Here is a 19,961-nt window from a genome sequence, read left to right as displayed (position 1 = left end):
AACCAAAACTAGAACCAGCAGACGATCAGACCAATGGTATGACAACGAACTACTCATTCTCAAAAGACAATGCAAACAACTAGAAAGAAAATGGAGAAAATCTAACCTAGAACACACGAAAACCCGCCTGCGAAAAAACTAACAAACAATACAAACTACAACTAAAGAATAAGAGAAAAATATATTACACTAACCTAATAGGTACATAAACCCAAGACACCAAAAAACTATTCCGAATATTAAAAGATCTAACAGATACAAAACCCTACACCACCAACAACAATACCACACCCCCCTCAGCCACCCTCTTAGCAGAACACTTCAAGAACAAAATCACAAATGCCAGAACCACCCTCAATTGTACCTCATCCCACCTAACCGAATTCACAATTCATCCAACAGAAAAAGAATCAACTGCAGCAGACAGAATATGGTCTCAATTCCCCAACATACAATGGTCCGAACTCAATAAACTCTATAAAAAATACAGCCATGCATCCTGTGACCTCAACCACTGCCCACCATATCTCCTAACAACCTCCAGCGCAAAATTCCGTACTTTACTTCTACAATGGATACAAACCATGCTCACAGACGGCCTTTTCCCAACTGACCTCAGTGAAATCATCATCACCCCGATCCTAAAAGACCCAAAAGGACCAACAGACCAACCATCCAACTACAGACCCATTGCCTCAATACCCCTATATGTCAAACTAACAGAAGGACTAGTCGCCAAACTCCTAATCAACTATCTAGAAGATCATAACATACTTCACCCCACGCAATCAGGCTTCAGAACCAACTTCAGCACAGAAACATTACTAAGCTCCCTTATGGACACAGCCAGACAACATCTCAGCACAGGGGAAAAAATGCTGCTCATACAACTGGACCTAACCGCAGCATTTGACCTAGTAGACCATAACATCCTACTGCAAATTCTAGACGCAATAGGTATCTCAGATAAAGTATACTCCTGGTTTGAAGGCTTCCTAAAATTTAGAACATACAGAGTAAAATCAGACAAAGTAAAATCCGAACTTGGTCCAACCCCTGCGGAGTACCACAAGGATCCCCACTATCCTCAACCCTCTTCAACCTATATACTGCCTCTCTTGGGACATACCTGGATAATCTAGGCCTAACCTCTTAGTTACGCAGACATTACCATTCTCATACCTTTTGACCATCCAAAGACCATCATGAAAAATGCACTACACCGAATACCAGAGGCAGTAGCGACTTGGATGAAAGATTACAAACTGAAACTCAACCCAGATAAAACAAAATTCATCCTCCTCGAAAATATCAAAGTCCTAACCATTACCAATATAGAAATCAACTCAATCAACTACCCCATTCAAACCACCCTAAAACTACTGGGAATGAACATAGACAGATGCTGCACCATGCAACCACAAATAAACAAAACAATACAGAAATCTTTTGCAGTTATGAGAAACCTAAGACAAGTCCTAAAATTCTTCGAAAGAATCCAATTCCAACTCGTAGTTCAATCCCTAATCCTAGGCCTTCTGGATTACTGCAACATCCTATACCTCCCCTGCCCTGCAACAATGACTAAACAACTACAGACAATCCAAAATACAGCTCTAAGACTCATCTACTCATTAAGAAAACACAACCATATCACAGAAGCTTACATCAACTCACACTGGCTACTGATTCAAGAAAGAATACTATTTAAATTCTACTGCCTACTATTTGTCTTTAAACGGAGACGGCCCAACCTACCTGAACGACCGCCTTATCCAAACAACCTCATCCAGACACAGAAAAACACACACCCCATTCACACACCCTCCAATCAAAGAAACCAAACGGAAAAAACTATACGATGGCCTACTAGCCACTCAAGCAGCAAAATTAGATAACCAAATCGCCAACCTACTGATAACCACTCCAGACTACAAGATGTTCAGAAAAGAAATAAAAACTATACTCTTCAAAAAATCCCTGAAACAGTCTTAACATCAGTTACCTCCTGTCCTCCCATCTACTCCCTATTTCACAGATTTTACCTATCCTAATCCTTACCTCCTCCAGAAATCTCCAATGATCTTCCATTGTAACCCCCCGTTTATAACTCTTTTGTAATCCGCCTTGAACCGCAAGGTAATGGCGGAATAGAAATCTCTAATGTAATGTAATGTAATGTAAAGAGGCATTTTGCTGTGTTGATTTCAAGTCCCAATGCATTTTAGCTTCATTACAATATGCATATCATCCAGAGACCATTTACGTAGGTGCAGAATAGAGAATAACACAGGGACAAAGTTTGTCCCTGTTGCCTCGGGTTCTGCCCCCATCCCCACAGGCTCAATCTTCATCCCTACCCCATCCCCTATATGCCTTTCAGCACTATAGAAATGATAAATAGTAGTAGTAGTCCCTGCCCCATCCCCACAGACTGTATCCTCATTTGTATTTTGCATAAGCCTCGAACATGTATGATTTTATATTTAAATCTTTTTAATAATAATAAGGGACAATATTTTGTGCAACTGTTTATAAATCACAAATAAAGTCTTCCATTTCGATTTGTTTTTGGTACAACCTTCCCAAAGATTCAATTGCCTATGTTTTTACACCATCTAGGAAGATAATTAGATTATCTTTCAGACATAGGTATAGAAGAGAACAAAAACCGTGCAGTTACATCGTTTCACTTTTACTTGACTATCATTCAGTACTGTATTATACCTATTCAATACCTGTACAATAAAAAGAAATAATGAATAAATACTGTGTACCTACTTTTGGCCCATCCTGTATATCCCTTTGTCTAACTTCAGTAAGAACATGTATAATTCTATTGTACAATGCAACTTCTTAACGAAGTCCTACATGTCAAGAAAAAATGTATTCTTGTCCTAATTCTATATCTGAAGCTGTGCTCCCTCTAAGAAGTAGCCTGGTGCATGCAAATTTTTTTCGTGTAAGCACCAAGTCTTAAACCAACCCTTTTTGATTCTAGTATTAGCAATGCTTTTATAGCATAACCAACCATCATACATATGGTAATTGATTTAGTTTAATTAATTTTTATAGTTTAATTTTGTTTGAAAGTCTGGTCGAGTGAGTATTTTTTTGAATGACTGTGTAACAACCATGTAAAATGTACATGTAATTGCTCAAGTGCTTGGTTTAGAGTGGAGTTATGAAACTCTGGCCCATGGGCCAAATCTGGCCCTCGGTGTAATAATATTTGGCCCACAAGACAATAATATGTATTTAAGCTGGCCCGCCGGTAGACATTTTTTTTTTACCCAATCAGCTCACACATGTCATCACGTTTTACAAGCGCCACATCAGCACCACAGGCTGTAGGTTCACACACAGGATGCGTTGCGCCTCTCATCTGCCACGCTCTGACCTGAGGAGACATCCTTCATGCAGATGGTGGAGATGCTGGTGAGGATGGAGGTGATCGCTCTCCAGTTCTCCTCCAGGGTCTTGCCCAGATGCAGGAACGGGGACAGGGGCTCAGCCAGACCTCTGGGGGAGGGAAGGGAAATGGAAGGAGAGGACGGAGACGGAAGATGGATGGTTATCACAGAGAAAGAAGGAAATGACAAACGGGCAGAAGACCCTGGCAAGCAAGTTATCAGAAGACAACCAGAGCCTGGAACCAACATGATTTGAATAATGACCAGACAACAAAAGGTAGAAAAAAATAATTTTATTTTCTGTTTTGTGATTACAATATGTCAGATTTGAAATGTGTATCCTGCCAGAGCTGGTGTTAGACAGCAAGCGTGAACTAGGACCTAAAAGAAAGAGGAAAAGTCTTTTTTATTTTGTTTACATCATAGAGCCGGGTTGGGGTTGGAGAGGTTGTAACCCTATACTTCTACTAAGACTAAGAGGTCCTTTTATTAAGGTGCACATTTAGCGTGTGCTAATCTTTAGCGCGTGCTAAATCAGTTAGCGTACCTTAATAAAAGGACATCTAAGTATATTAATAAAAAATTTGGCCTGCAACTTAACCTATGTTTTAGATTTCGGCCCCTTATGTGATTGAGTTTGACACCCCTGGTTTAGAGGAAACATAGGTCTGAAGCACATGGAGAGGAAAACGGTGACTGTGTTCAAAGAAGCGTGGGATGAACACAGAGGATCTAGAATCAGAAAATATTAAATATTGAACTAAGGCCAGTACTGGGCAGACTTGCACGGTCTGTGGCTGTATATGGCCGTTTGGGGGAGGATGGGCTGGAGAGGGCTTCAATGGCTGGGAGGGTTTAGATAGGATAGAGTAGGTTTTAACGGAGATTTCGGCAGTTGGAACCCAAGCACAGTACCGGGTAGAGCTTTGGATTCTTGCCCAGAAATAGCTAAGAAGAAAAATTTTTTTTTTTTTTTTTTCTGTTTTATAAATCTTTATTCATTTTCTTATGTTACAACAAGTGTTCCAAATAAACTCATTAGAAACTTGAATATACACACTTGATTAACTCATATATTAACATCAAATTTAACATTTCTTTAGAAAATTAATATTATATAAAGTTATAATATTATGTAAGAAATCTAAATTTATATAATTCTTATTGAATATAATAATCCCCCACCCCTCCCTCCCTCCCAATCAATAATACATAAAATCAACTTTATTGTAAATTCATTCAAATATTGATATAGTATGTAATAATCAGAAATAAATCCCACCCCATTCCCCTCTATTCAAATATCTTATCATGGGAAAAGTTAATCATTCATTACAGAAATCTGTTAACGGTCCCCAGACTTTTTGAAATTTACTCACATAGCCTTTTTTTTATTTTGAATTTTAAATTTAAATTGAATCAGGTTGGGGAGACTGGATGGACCATTCGGGTCTTTATCTGCCTTCATCTACTATGTTACTATGTATTAACATAGTAAATGACGGCAGATAAAGACCTGAACAGTCCATCCAGTCTGCCCATTAGTTATATCCATTAAAAATGCATGATTAAATTAACTTGTTTCTTCTTTGATATTTCTGATATTTAATAAAAAAGAATACACATGCATCTCTATGTAATCATATCTAGCATAACACTAAAATAAATGCATACTGCTATACTGATGCTCAGCAATATAATTAAAAAATAAAATGTCTATTTTCATTAAGCTGTTAGTTTAACAACATTTTTTTTTTTTAATTCCTCTGTCTTGCAACAATTAATTTTATGAGACTTTATCACTGAGGTATATTTTTCTCCACTGGCAGTAAATATTCTGCCTTATGGTAGCCGAGAAGAAATGCTAATAAAATAAAAAGATGGGAGGGGAGGGTGGTAATTTTATATTTTATAAGATAAAATAGAAAGATTGTCTAGTGATATGTTAATTTTATTGTCATGATGTATGTACACTTGATGTAAGATTGAAAATGAATAAAGATTTTTTTTTTAAAAAGCTAATATATGTCACTCACTACCCATCACCTATACAATGGGCCTTATTCAAAATATACTCTTTTTCCATTCTGTACCATTTGGAAAATGCTCCCCTTCCCCCCTTTTATCAAGCTGCGCTAGAGGTTTTAAGTGCGGGCTAGCAAGGTAAGTGCTCTAATACTCTAACGCAGCTTGATAAAAGGGTCTCTTTATTAAGTACAAGGACATCAAACAGCCTAGTAAGGAAGACAAGTACAGGAGACTGTTCTGTAATCATAACAACTGAATTTTCATACATACTACTGTTGGAGAAAGAAATGGTGTTTTTCCTACTGCCACTTTAAAGCAATGAACAATTGCAGAATCTGAATTTTGTTTTGCTCTGATGGATCACTACCCTGCTGTTCTCAATTGTTTTAAGTTGTGAAATTGTGCCCCCTACTGATTATATACATATTTTACACATCACAAAAATATATGCTGTATAATTTACACATCCAGTAAATTACTATAGAATTCTGAAATTAAATTCAAATTAAATGTTATAATTAAATGAACACTTGATGCAAAATTATTCTCTCTATTGAAGTGCAGCTGGAATGTGTTTGTCTTAACCAGGCTCTCAATATAAACAGATCTCATTTAGGGGCCTTTATACTAAAGGGTGTTAAGCCCTAACAAATTAAAGCGTTTCATGGCATTTTGCCTGTTAGTGCACGCAAACACACACTGGTTATTTTTTAAATTAGAGCTGCATTTCATTTAAAATTTTTATTACAATTAATCACACAAATAAAGGTAATATATTTTACTTATTTATTTCCCACTGCGGTTCCTTGTGACTCTGGACAAGTCACTTAACCCTCAATTGCTCCAGATACAAAATAAGTACTTGTAAACCACTTTGATTGTAACTACAGAAAGGCAGTATATCAAATCCCATACTCTTTCCCTTCCACAAAGGACTGATAATCTCCCTCCCTCTCACCCCCAGATCCAACATCCCTCCATTTCTCTTCTTTCCATCCCTCTCCTCTTGGGGGGTGTTAGCGGTTGGGGGTGTCGGGGGATCGATGGGGTTAGCAGCAGGAGAGAGTAAGCATCCCTTCTGCCAATTTCGGATTTGGGGGGGTTAAGGGATCAAAGGGACTGGCAACAGGAGGGAGTGGGCATCCCTCCTGCCGACTTTGGCAGTGTGTGTTGGGGGGGGGGGGTTGGAATCCTCTGTGCAGTCGGCTCAGCTGATTGCAGCAGGTGTATTATCCTCCCAATCAGCTGAGCCAATAGCACTCTCCAAAGCAAGGGGAGTCCTGCTGGACCAGCAGATTGGGGATTCCCTATCCATGATCAGCTGATGGCAAGTAATCCCTCAGCAAAGACAGGCAACAGAGCAACCTATCTTTGTGATCAGGCTAAAGTGCTAAGGTGCGATTCTCTAAACTGCTTCAGTGACATGGGCACCGGTTAGAGCAGTGTCTCTCAAACTCTTTTTAGCTCTGGCACATTAAATGAAGCAAAATGTTTTTGCGGCACATTATAATTGAAATTGTAAAACCAACAAAAAATTAAATTTGAGAGTTATTTATTTAAAGTTCTTTAAGCTATGTATTGGTAATTGTAACAATGGTGAAACTAAAGTAGATAGAATTGCTAATCAATGCAATGGATGTGCTTATTTTTGAGTGTAAATTAACTCAAAACATGGCTCGATAGTCAACAAGCAAACACGCATTTCATCATCCACCATCTGCAGTCATTCTCTTTTTTTTAATTTAATTTCCGTCAGAGCTGAAAATCCAAGTTTGTAAAGATAAGAAGATCCAAACGGTAGTAAAGCGATTGCTTTGTTGCTCAAGTTAGGATAAGTACTGCATTAAAAAAAAAACCTCACTTGCTGTTAGTTTTCAAGGACCAATCACATCAAATAATCTGGGAGGTTGTATCCTTATGCACACAAACGCTCATTACTTTGACAGACTCTTGCATATGCAACATACATTTCATCATTCTAGTGTATACTTATGAAGGGAATGCTTAAAAATAAAGTGAAATTCTGGAATCTCTTGTGGCACACCCAAAATTTCTTTGGGGCACACCACTGTGCCGCGGCACACAGTTTGAGAGACACTGGTTTACAGAATCATGGAGTCACGAAGCCTACGCTCAAACTCACTAGCGGACGAACCTGGGATGAGCAATGCTCTCAAGGGAATGGTCTCCAAGCTCTGAACTAAAACTGCAGGCTGTCCAGGTAGGTGGGTGCACTACAAAGCAGCCAACCCCGTGGAAGCAGACTTTGCCAGGAATCTTCTGCAGCACGAAGTCCGTGAAGCAGCGAAAATGCTGAAGTTAAAGAAAAAATAAATACTAGCGCAAAAATTAACTCCTGCTGTCTTGTTTGTAAGAAGGCAGTTAGAGGTTGGAAGGCAGTCTGAGGAGAAGCAGAAAGTTATGCTAATGAGGCTTCCTACAAGAGAATTCGCGAGATGGGACCGAATACCCACTTGTCAGGAATTGAGTGAGATTGTACAAAAATTTACTTTTACATAAAATATCTTTAAATAACATAAAACCAGGAAATTAAAAAAATAACTTAAGAATGGAAAGTAGATACTAGTATTATTCCATAGTAATGTGAATACTAACTTAAATTAACATGCACAAGAAAAATTACAGAAATTTGTTAGTGATCCTCAGTGTCATTAAATATTGTAAAAAGTCAATATTACATTCAACAAACAACAATATTTTAAACACAATCCTTACCTTAAAGAGATAAAACTTGTGATCATCTTGCTGGCTAAGCTTCTCTTGCAATCTCACTATTAAATATTTGACTTGTTGAATGCGAGAAGTGGTAACTAGAGGTTCAGCTCTTCGGATTTCTTCAACTAACTTGTCTATATCTGTGCTATTAGTATAAGAAAAGCCATGCATTAATGCTACCAGGAACAGCAATAATATAGAACTTTTACTCCACTGTTTAATTTAGGACTCCTTTTACTAAGCTGCGATAGTGGTTTTAGCGTGCGCTTAGCGCACGCAGAATTGCCGCACACGCTAGACGCTAATGCCAGAATTGAGCTGGCATTAGTTATAGCCGCGTAGCGTGGGTTTAGCGTGCGCTAAAATTCTTTGTGCGCTAAAAACGCTATCGCAGCTTAGTAAAAAGAGCCCTTAGAGACCTTTAATAGCCTGCCCTTCTGTAAAGGTGGTATAGAGAGTCTAAATAAAATAAAAAACAATTATATAAATTATAGCAATTATATAAAAAGCAATATTATAAAAATTCAGGAATCAAAGGGAGACAATATCATGCAATAAAATAAAGACAGGGATCAACATAATAAACTGTGCGCTAGAACTGTGCAGAGCTTCAGCGCAGGTTCCTAATACACACAGTAAACAAATGGCATGTACATAACCGCTGCATTAAAAGATGTGCATGGACAGAAAAAAACACTCACAATACTACAGTAATCTGTTGTTATTTTCTACATCAGATTTTTTTCTCCCATTACAGGCTTTGGTTTCCGATAGACTTAATTTTGGAATATTTCCTTCTAGTTAGAAACATGCTACTGTAATTCCTGTGCTTAAAGCTCCTAAAAGATAGAGCGCCCTAACCCCCTCACGTGGGGTGGGCAGCGGCGACAAAACGGCTGAGGACGAGCCAACGTGGGCTGGAGGGGAGGGGGGTAGGAGTGAGTTGGGGAATGGAGGCAGGCTAAGGGGAGGAGGGGGTCACAGGAAAAAAGGGGTAGGCCAATGGGGCGCCGGGAGGCAGAGACAGTTGACACGCTGGGTAGGAGAAATCCTCCCCAGACCCTCTTTTCACACAGGCTGTCGCAGCTATAGATTTAGAGCGGAGGCATCACACACTTCACACACCAGCACATAGGGTGAGATTAGAGAGAGGTAGAGCATAGCACTGAAGAAGCAGATGACCGAAACAATGTCTCCCCGCTTGGATGGCAGGGAGGCTAGCATGTAAAGGGCACCTTCCTTACACGGGATAGGGGATGGCGTGCACGGGGGGGGGCAGCTAGAATAGCACCCCCCCACCAAGAAAGAACTTTAGACATGGGAAGGAGTGGGGGTGATGCTTATCGCGTGGTTGCTGTCTTCAAGTTGTACAGTGGACTGCGATGTTGTATGGTTTTGCAAGTTAAAAGTGTGATGATGTTATTTATTGCTATGGCATTCAGAGCTGCAATGTTGATGGTGAGACCTCATCTGGAGTACTGTGTGCAATTCTGGAGGCCACACTACCGTAAGGACGTACTGAGAGTTGAGTCAGTTCAGCGCATGGCCACTAGGATGATCTTGGGGCTTAAGGATTTCTCATACGAGGACAGGCTGCACAGATTGCGGCTATACTCTCTCGAAGAGCGTAGGGAGAGGGGAGACATGATTGAGACATTTAAGTACATCACTGGCCGCATAGAGGTGGAAGACAACATTTTCTCTTTCAAGGGTCCGTCAGCCACAAGAGGACATCCGCTGAGAATCAGGGGTGGGAAATTTCATGGGGATACCAGGAAGTACTTCTTCACAGAAAGAGTGGTAGACCATTGGAACAAACTCCCAGAGCAGGTGATCGCGGCCAGCAGCATACAAGATTTTAAGAATAAATGGGATGCCCACGTCGGATCTTTATGAGGGCAGTATAGAGGTGATACCACCTGTGAGCGACCCCTTAGGCGTTGTTAGGGGAGGGTTAATGGAGTGGGCAGACTTGATGGGCTATGCCCCTTTTCTGCCGTCATCTTCTATGTTTCTATCTATGAATGCGGCCTTTATTATTTCCACTCTTCAATAAAAAATTATCTCTTTTCAATAAGATGGTGGTTTCTGCGTGGTGAATTGGGGGGGGGGTTTGTAAACAGCGGAGGCAACAAGTGCCAAGTGCTGCTTTTGTTGGACCCTGCAGAGGTCAATAATTACAGACATGTTTCTAATTTGCATTATCTCTCCAAACTTACTGAAAAAGTGGTAGCTGCACAACTGTCTGATTATCTTGACCAAATTAACGCCCTCCATCCACTTCAGATGAGTTTTCGTCCATATCACTTTTCAGAGCATTCACTTCTGGGATTAACTAATTATGTAAGATCAATTTTGGATAGAAATCGTGATGTTGCTCTCTTTTCATTGGACATGTCTGCAGCATTTGACTTGGTAGACCATACAATTTTACTAGATTGTCTAAAAGAGTTGCATGTTACCGATAAAGCTTCACAATGGTTCTGTTCCTATCCAACTGATCAGACTTATTCTGTTCCCTATTCTGGCACTGTTTCTAGTTCTCATCAGCTTAAATTAGGTTAGGAGTTCCTCAGGATTCTGTTCTTGGACCTACACTTTTCAATACTGTATTTTCCTTGCTCCTTTAACATTACTGCTTCAGCCCCTCAGTTTTACATTTTTCATTTATGCTGATGATATTCAGTTACTCTATCCATTCAACTCTAGCTGTTCTGATGACTATTCTTTGATCTATCAAAAACTAGATAGTGTTGCAGACTAGTTAACCTTAACTAGATTAAAACTAAATTCACAAAAAACATCTGCCATGATCTTTTCTACAACAAAAAGCATGTCTGCTATCTCTTGTTTTACCTTGAAAGGTACCCTTCTGTTGTATTCTTCATCGATTAAGATTCTTAGAGTTACTCTAGAAACCGCACTCTCATTTCATTTACACATTTCTAATCTTGTTTCTTCCTCATTCTTAAAACTTCATCAGTTTTGCTCTGTTCAATCATTCCTAAGTCGCAATTCACTTCGGATCTTCTCACATGCTATAGTTATTTCTAGGTTGTATTATTGTAATTCTCTATTGATTGGGCTTCCCCAGTACCAACTTCGATGTCTTCAACTTGTGCAGAACTCTGCACTTCGTCTTCTTTACCATCGTTCTAAATATGACCATATTACTCCTCTGCTTAAATCGGAACACATGCTTCCCATTACATATGGCATACCATTAAACTACAATGTTCTTACCTTCCAGATTCAGTCTATTGGTCTTCCCTCATTCCTGTCTAATTACCTGATCCCCTATTCACCAAAAAGGGATCTTCGTTCCTCTACACAACACCTTCTGTCTATACCTTAATTTTACTTATGTAAACCGCTTTGACTTAAATTGTTTTGTTAATTATGGCGGCATATCAAATAAAATAACTATAACTATTGAACACCCTAATGATGGCGAGAAAAAATTTCCCTGGCTATGAAAAAAACCTTGGCACCACAACACTATTTCCTTCCCTAGTTGCTTAAATGGGTATGGCCATCCTTTTCCTGAAGAAACCCCTAGTAACCCAAGTAAACGCAAAAGCTACTTTCCTCCCCAAATCAAGCTCCCTCTCACACACATTGATCTATATGTTGGAAAATGCAGTATATTTAGCACCAACAAACCATACACATTAATCTTGACTACATAGCAGAAGTGATAACCACCTGCTCCTGCTACCAGTGCCGCCATCTTGCAAAATGGCAGTATCAGACACCCAATGTATGTCAAAACGTATTGCTAGGGATCAGTCTGCCATATAAGGGAGAATTTCCCTTATTTGGTTGCCTAATTCCTAGTAGTATGTTTTGACATAGTACTAGGGATCAGGTACCACCATTTTATCAGGTGGTGATGCCAGAGGCAGAAGCGAGTGGCCATTTCTCCTGCCTCTTCCTGATCAAGATGGGTTCATCGTGGAGGGTAAAGGCTGACTGAAACTGAATTTTCAGTTTCAGCTGAAACCGAAACTAACACAAGAAACTGTCCAACTTTTTTTGTTTTGTTTTGGGGGGGATCCCATCTTTAGAATTGTACCCATTTCTTCTAGACATAATTAGACTCCTCTTCTTTTTTTAAATAAAAGGGGGATGGAAGGGAGGGAAGTAAGGGTAAATCATCCCCCTTACAGTCTGTCTGATATGGGGTGGGACCTGGACTCAACCAGAACAGAAGCTCCTGGCAGAACCCTGGATACCTCTTCGACCACTAGGGTTCAACTAGATTCAAGCTAAATGTCTGTTCACCAAATTGACTGAACGTGGATATCCATATAATGTATTAAGATGTGCACAGAAACGAGCAAGGTATTGTAATCGTGACTTATTATTAAATAAAAATGAATCACATGACACTAAAGATATTGCACAGACGTGTGTGGTTCGGTTTAGCGCACATGGTAATATCCCTGCTAACATTTTGAGAAATAATTGGAAAATCATACAAACTCATCTTGCATTTCAAGATGTACCTTTAAGGATTGCCTTTTCTCATGAAAAGAATTTAAAGGACATTCTTAGTCCATCAATGATCTGCAGCTCTTCAATTGTTAGTAAAAATGTTTTACCGAAAGGTTTTTTTTAGATGTGGCTCATGCAGCATTTGTTCTTTTACTCAACAGGGAAATACATTTGTCAATCCGGTGGACAAGAGGGTCTATCAGATCCAACATTTCCTGATGTGTAACATGTGTGAAAGTGTATGTAGGCAAATCAATACAGCCTTTCAAAACAAGAATGAATGAACACAAATCAAACTTAAAGTTAAAGAAAGTCAGTGCTCCTATAGTAGAACATTGTTTAGAGTTTAAGCATGATTTTAAACAGTTAAAATGCTTGTGCATTGACTGAGAAATTAAACATGAGGGGGGGGAGACTACCAAATTAAGTTACTGCAGTGTGAAACTCGATGGATGTTTTAGCTTAATACTTTAAAACCTTTTGGTCTTAACAGCAGCATGGGGTGGAATTCTTTAACAGTTTGAGTATATAATAATACATGGACTCCGCTCTGAATTAATATTTTTAAGTAGTGTCAGCTGTTAATGTGATGTCATCTTGGCCATCTATAAATGTGCATGCATGGCGTTCATTCAGCCACCAGGGCCATTTTTTTGATATGCTAGAAAGTTAAACTGAATGCAGTGAGTACTATTTCAATTTAATGTTCTAATCAACTGTATTTAAACCTTATGAATATATGCCATGGCACTTTTCTTTCTTTTTTGTAGTTTTTCAAAAAAGTCCCCCGACGAAGCCAAAACCTTGGCGAAACAGGTCCCATCGGGCTCTTATCAACAGTTAAGATAAGTGCATTCAAGAAGCTGATTGTTGTTAAAAGTTTTTTCAATCAGCCACAAGAGGTTTTTGACCAGTGATTGAGATCCTGTCCTGCTTTTGACCACTTGGTGAATTCATATTCTACGTGGTGCAGGCATCTGAGGTCTTTTCCTCTTGTTTAGTCAATTATACTTGTGTATGGAAACCTGTTTTTGTGCATTTGTTGTTCACCATTTTGAGGTTTCTATCCATTCCTGTTTTGTGGTAGTTGTTCTCCAATTAGACACAAAAGTAATCTCATCAAACAAGTCCTCGGCTGCACAGAACATCCATCATCTTAGGATCCAATAAATAATCTTTTTATTAGCCTAACCCTTTTTTTTTTTTTATATATCTATTGATCTGTTTTCAAAATTTTAATTCACATAAATTACTGCAGATTGTAATAGTTGTAGCTATTGATGCTAGGCACAGTTCAATTTCTGACATTTATCTTGATTACCATTGTTTAATTTTAATCATATGGTTTGTGCAATATGCTAGTCTTTTACTACAAAATTATTTTTCAAGTTTTAATAAACAGAGAAAGCAAGGTTACTCACTTGTAGCAAGTGTTTTCCGAGGACAGCAGTTAGATATTCTCACATAAGGGCGACGCCATCCACGGAATCCAGCATGGTCAAAAAGTGCACCGTCACTCCAAATCCCCAAGATCGCCTGCACCGCGTATGTGCCGATGTCCCCCTACCTGACATTGGCCTGTTTAGTAAGAAAGCTAAGAAGCCAACTAGGAAAGGTGGAAGGGTTGTGAGAATATTTGCCTGCTGTCCTTGGACATCTGCTACAGGTGAGTAATTATGCTTCAAGAAGGCAGCATATTCTCATATATGGGACTCCCTAGCTGCCAGGATCATGCCTCTGAGAAGAGGGTTATTGACAACTACCATGAGCCTGGCGAAACCAAAAGGGCTGGCGAGAAGTTGGCATCTAAGTGGAGAAGAAATTTTGAAAAACTGCTTGGCCAAACTGACTCCCCATCTGGAATGACTGTCCAAACAATAATGGGATGTGAAGATATGAACTGAAGACCAGGTGGCTGCTTTGCAAACAACTTTGATGGGAGTGGAACATAGATGAGCTATTGACGTCACCATTTCTTGTACTTTATGTGCAATGATACAGCCTTCAAGCGTCATGTTGAAATCATGGCTTGTTGAGCTTGCTGAGACGTTGGAACTTTGATCAACCAATCATCTAGATAAGAGAACACATGAAAGCTGTGTAAACAAAGGAGTACAGATATTACTACTAAGCATTTTGTGAATGCTCTGGGTGCTGATGCCAGTCCAAATGGAAGCTCCTTGTACTAAAATGGTGTGTTCCCATTCGAACGTGAAGATATTTCCTGTGGGCTGGGAAGATGGAAATGTGTATGTAGACCTCCTTGAGGTCTAGAGATCAGAGCCAGTCATTCTTTTCTAACAGTGGTAATAGGATTTCCAGAGAGACAATAAAAATTTCTCCTTCATCAGGTATTTAAGAGTGCAGAGGTCCAGAATTGGACAAAGACCTCTGGTCTTCTTTGGTATGAGGAAATACTTTGAGTAGAACCCTTGGCCCCTCTCCTGCAGAGATATTTGCTCAATGGCACTGAGCTGGAGGAGGGCTGAGAGCTCCTGATGAAGGAGAGTCTTCTGATGGGAGCTGAAACATGACTCTCTTGGAGGATGGTGTGTGTAGATCTTTTCTGTAAATGAAGGGCATAACCCTGTCTCACCACTTATCAGGGACCATCAGTGATAAAAGTGAGTTGACATCCTATGGGGAGAGTCTGAGAAAAAGGTTGGGAAACACTGGCTAGGCTCTATAGTATGGAATCAAAGAGACTGTTGTTGTTTGGACCGTGGTTGTGACTAGTCTTTTGTGTTCTTTGTTGCCTGGGGCATCTCCAAGTGGGAGATTGAGAGGATGTGGAAGGTATAATAAGTAGAGTGTCTGGATGTGTTAGAATATTTCCTGAGAGCCTGAGCCCAGTTTTACTTGGGAAGTGGATAAGGTAGCCATGCAATTCTCATGTTTTCTAATCTTTTGTGTTGTCTTCACTATACAGTCTCCAAATAATTGTCTCCTACACAGGGAATATTAGAAAGATGATCTTGTCAGAGATTCTAAGCCATGCTTGCTTATGCATGGCAATAGACACTGCTGATGTGCAAGAGACTACATCAAATGCATCAAAAGAGGAATGCACCATGTATTTTTCTTGTGTCTAGCAGGTCATTTGAGAGATGTTGGTAGGAGTTTAGATGCTCTGATGATATGTATTGCTCATAAAAGAGACATTTTCTGGATGAAAGATTTCATGTAAAATACAATATAAAATCTGTAGTTCAGTATTCTGTTGGCTGGCATAGAACCCTGGAATAATCTGTGCCCAAACTTATTGAGAATTCTGCCTTCTCTTCCTGGTGAAGTGCTTGCGTAAGTTCTAGAACCATTTACTTTTTTTTAATGCAGACTCCACGACTAAGGACTGGTGTTGCAATTGTGGCTTGTCAAAGCCTGGGCAAGTTTGAATCCTATGCAAGGTATCCAACTTGCATGGAGCTACTGGGACAGAGAGTGGTGCTTCCCAGTTCTTAAATAAAGCCTCTTTCATTAGATTGTGGAGAGGTATCTTTATACAGTCCTTAGGCCACTCTTTATAGTTTAGAGAGTCCATTAGCTCTACTTGACGTTCTGCTTCTGTTTCCATATTTATGGGAAATTCTTGTCCCATCTATGTGATAAATTTACTGCAGGACAGACTTTCTGCTGGGGACCTTCTACAAGGAGGTGGAAGAAATGGATCTGAAGGTATGCCATGAGACTCTTCTGCAGATAAGTCTGGATAATCAGAAGAAGAGCAATGAGACAAATCAGAATCATAATCCTCAATGTCACGTTTCGGATATGGAGAACATCGAGGCAAGCACCAAGGTCGACGTCGATGTGACCATCCAGAGGAGCATCAAGATGAGCGTCAAGAATGTGATGAAGAGCTGTGCTCCCTGGAAGAAGCAGCAGGTCTCCTCAATCAGGATCCTCAATGGTGTGGTGTCTGAGAATGGCTCCTCGATAGATCTTTGGGGTGTTGCTCGGACTGGGCTGAGATTGGATGCGTTGGAGCAGATATCTGCACTGTGCGCCTCTGCAGCATCTCAACTAGCTCCTCCTACAACAGCTCCCTTAGCTGATCTTGCAAAGATAGCACCGGTGCCAATGTTGTCAAGAGTACAGTAGGTGCCGGTTGTGTCAGGTGTCAAGGTATTAGTGACCTTAATGTCGAGGCTCACCTCATAGAAGATACCAATCGCAGCAATGGTGATCTGGTCTTGGTGCATCAACGCTTGGAGTGCATTGATAGAGAAGATGTCCAAGATGATGCCAAAGCAAGCCTGGAGGAGGAAATATGTCTATGCTTCTTAGGCTTTCTTATGAGGTTCCCCCCGAGGAAGGCAGCACCAATGAAACAAAGGTGAAATGGATTGCCGATGTCGTCTGTGTCAATGTCAATGCTGGAGTTGTTGGATATTGAGTGTTGGCATCAGGGTCCCCAGCCATTCTTGATGTAAACAAAGTTGACCTGAAAAGTTTTTCATAATGCAATTTCCTGGTTTTAAGCAACCTCTTCTGCAATTTAGAGCAGAGCATGCAGGAAATGTCTCAGTGTTCAGGGCCTAGGCACTGGACACACTAGTTATGTGGGTTTGTACTTGAAATGGTCCCGTGGCACCGAGTGCACTGTTTGAGCCACTAGGAGCCTTGGACATCAAAGGAAAAACTGCAGGGAGGTCGAGTAGGTGGTAATGTGGAAAAAGCTCAATGCTCCTGGCCTGAAAACAGGCTGAAGAGAGATTGAAGGCCCAAAAGAAAAATTTGGTAAAAAATGCAAAATTTTTAAACTGAATAGAAAAAAAAGAAATAAAATAGGAAAATATGATGAAAATAAGGAAAAAAAAAAGGGAAGGCACAAAAAATATACATGTTTGACACGCTTAGAGAAACTCTTAAGGAACAGCTTCTCAGTTCTGAGGAAAACTGAGAACTGATGGTCCTGTGGGTTGATGTCGGGCAGGGGGACAACAGTGTGCGCACGGTGCAGGCGGTCTTGGGGATTTGGAGTAATGGTGCACTTTTTGACTGTCCATGCTGGGTTCTGTGGATGGCGTTGCCCATATGTGAGAATATGCTGCTTGTTTGTCCTCGGATAAAAAGAAAATACAGCATAATGATGGCAGATAAAGAACATATGGCCTATTTTATCTCTCCATCCACACCAATTTCTACAATCCTTTTCCTCTCTGTTGATTTCTGGTGCAATTAAAAATAACAGGTGCTTTTAGTCTGTATAAATTACTTACGCTGGTGTAAGATCCAGCAGATCTATGGATTTAGTCTTCATCTCACCTCCTTTTTCATATTCTAAAATGATGCCTACAGAAACAAAACCAAAGCAAATAAAATTTACCACCCTATTTATCTTGCCACATTGCTTCAGAACCTTTAATATACAAACTAAAGATGCTACTCTGGCCCTAAAGTACTAGGGCCTCTATTTATTAAGCTGTATTAAATATTTAATGGAAGATTAGGTTTTACCTTTGATAATATTCTTTCTGTTAGTCCCTGTAGGATTCCATACACTAGGTGTTCAATCCCAACCTGCAATCCGGGAGTTGCAGAAATCTAAATTCTTTTCTGAGCACATGCTCCACCCCTTAGCTTAAGAGCTAGCAAACATATCCAGTTAAGTCCCATAACCAAATAACATACTGGAACAAATCAATGACAAGGGGGTATGGGAAAAATACCCAGCAACACAAAGTCTGAACTGGTCTGCTCTGCAAAACATGAAACAAGCAATAAGCATGAAGAAATGCAATCCAGCAAGACATTGAAGAACAATGTAGCACTAACCTTCTGCGTTCAACGAGCACCCACATGAGACTGCCTTCAGTAAAGTGGACAACTGCACCCAGGATACATCAACTGGTAGGAAAGATGTCAAGTCTGCAAGGAGAACAATTGAGGCAGAAAGAAGTAGGCTATTCAACAACTGAGTGCATACAGAGAGGGCGGGTCATATGGAATTCTACAGGGACTAACAGAAAGAAGATTATCGAAGGTAAAACCTAATCTTCCATGCTGTTACGTCCCTTCCAGATTCCATATGCTAGGTAATGTACCAAAGCAATGGTAACAGCTAGGGAGGACATAAGAGCCTGCCCTCAACATCCAAGGTCCCAAATGCGGCATCAGAACGAGCCATCACAGCCACTTGGTAAAACCAGGTAAAAGTATGAAGAGAGCACCAAGTAGCCACCCTGCAAATTTCATCAGGATGAATCGTGCGAGACTCCACCCACAACGCAGTCACACGTCTAGTGGAGTGCACTCTCTAGTGCCCCCTGATTGAGTCACAAATGCCATCACCTTGGCGTCACCTTGGCGCACTGCTTGTCCTTCCAGAAGGGGCTGAAGAGCAAGTAACACCAGCCAAATTGTCCTGAGCTCCAGCCAAATGATCGGCCAATGTTTCTGATGAGGAGTCTACTGCCCCTGAATGGAGCAGTCCCCGCAGTGAGCACCCCAACCCAACAGGCTGGTCCACTCTGTAATCCAAAGAAGCCTGGCCTGGCAGACAGCCTCCCCCTGAAGCCAAAAACTCAAGCTGCTGTGAGCTGGCTCCATCCAGGGGAATAGCATCTGAAGGGGATGACTCTGTGGAGACCACTGAGAGAGGAGAGACTCCTGTAAAGGGTGTATGTGTGCTCTGGTCCAGGGGAAAGCTTCCAAGGATGCTGCCATGGACCTCAGAACCTGCAAATAATGCCAGGCCATGGAAGCCAGACAGTCCAGAAGATCTCTGATCTGATTCAGAAGTTTCTGTCAGCATGCCTTGTAAGAAATGCATGACCTCGTCTGGTGTCAAAGAGAAGGTCCAGATACCCCAGAGGGCGTCAAGTAGCTCTTCCTGAAGTTGACAGTCTAATTCAACACCTGCAGTAGAGACAACACTGTCTTCACCGCACTTTCACACTCCTGACGAAACAGAGCTTGGATCAACCAGTTATTCAAGTAAGAATTTACCTGGACTCCCTGCCGGTGGAAAAACGTCACCATAACCACAAGCACCTTGGTGAAAGTGCAGGGTGCTGTCACGAGGCCAAAGGGCAGAGCTGCGAACTGAAAATGCTGTTGCAGAGAATGGAAATGCAGGAACCTGCGATGCTCCATGTAGATTGGAAAATGCAGGCAAGTCTCATTAATATCCAGGCTGGTTCCACAGATCCACCAGAGTTTCTCTGTGAAGGAGGTATCATGCCTTAATACCTCCAGTGGTCAGCTGCTCAATCAGAGCACTTTTTTATATTCTGGATGTGACTGAAGCAGGTCTAATTTAGAAAGTCCTTCTTTTCAGGAATG

The 19,961-nt window shown here is 40.6% G+C and overlaps 1 protein-coding gene across 2 annotated transcripts in view; it reads right to left on the bottom strand.

Annotated features, from left to right (window-relative positions):
• Positions 1 to 19,961, bottom strand: part of DAW1 (dynein assembly factor with WD repeats 1) — a 143,009-nt gene that overhangs the window by 109,823 nt on the left and 13,225 nt on the right. For both annotated transcript variants that reach the window (XM_033959306.1, XM_033959307.1), the window contains exons 2-3: positions 17,897 to 17,969; positions 8,178 to 8,322 (exon numbers count right to left, since the gene is read on the bottom strand). In XM_033959306.1, the coding sequence (XP_033815197.1) occupies positions 8,178 to 8,322; positions 17,897 to 17,969 (218 nt within the window). The remainder of the gene's footprint in view (positions 1 to 8,177; positions 8,323 to 17,896; positions 17,970 to 19,961) is intronic.

The sequence above is a fragment of the Geotrypetes seraphini genome, chromosome 9, assembly GCF_902459505.1.
Source record: "Geotrypetes seraphini chromosome 9, aGeoSer1.1, whole genome shotgun sequence".
NCBI lineage: Eukaryota > Metazoa > Chordata > Amphibia > Gymnophiona > Dermophiidae > Geotrypetes > Geotrypetes seraphini.
Note: the sequence above shows the minus strand (reverse complement) of the source record. Positions and strands in the feature narration are given on the sequence as shown.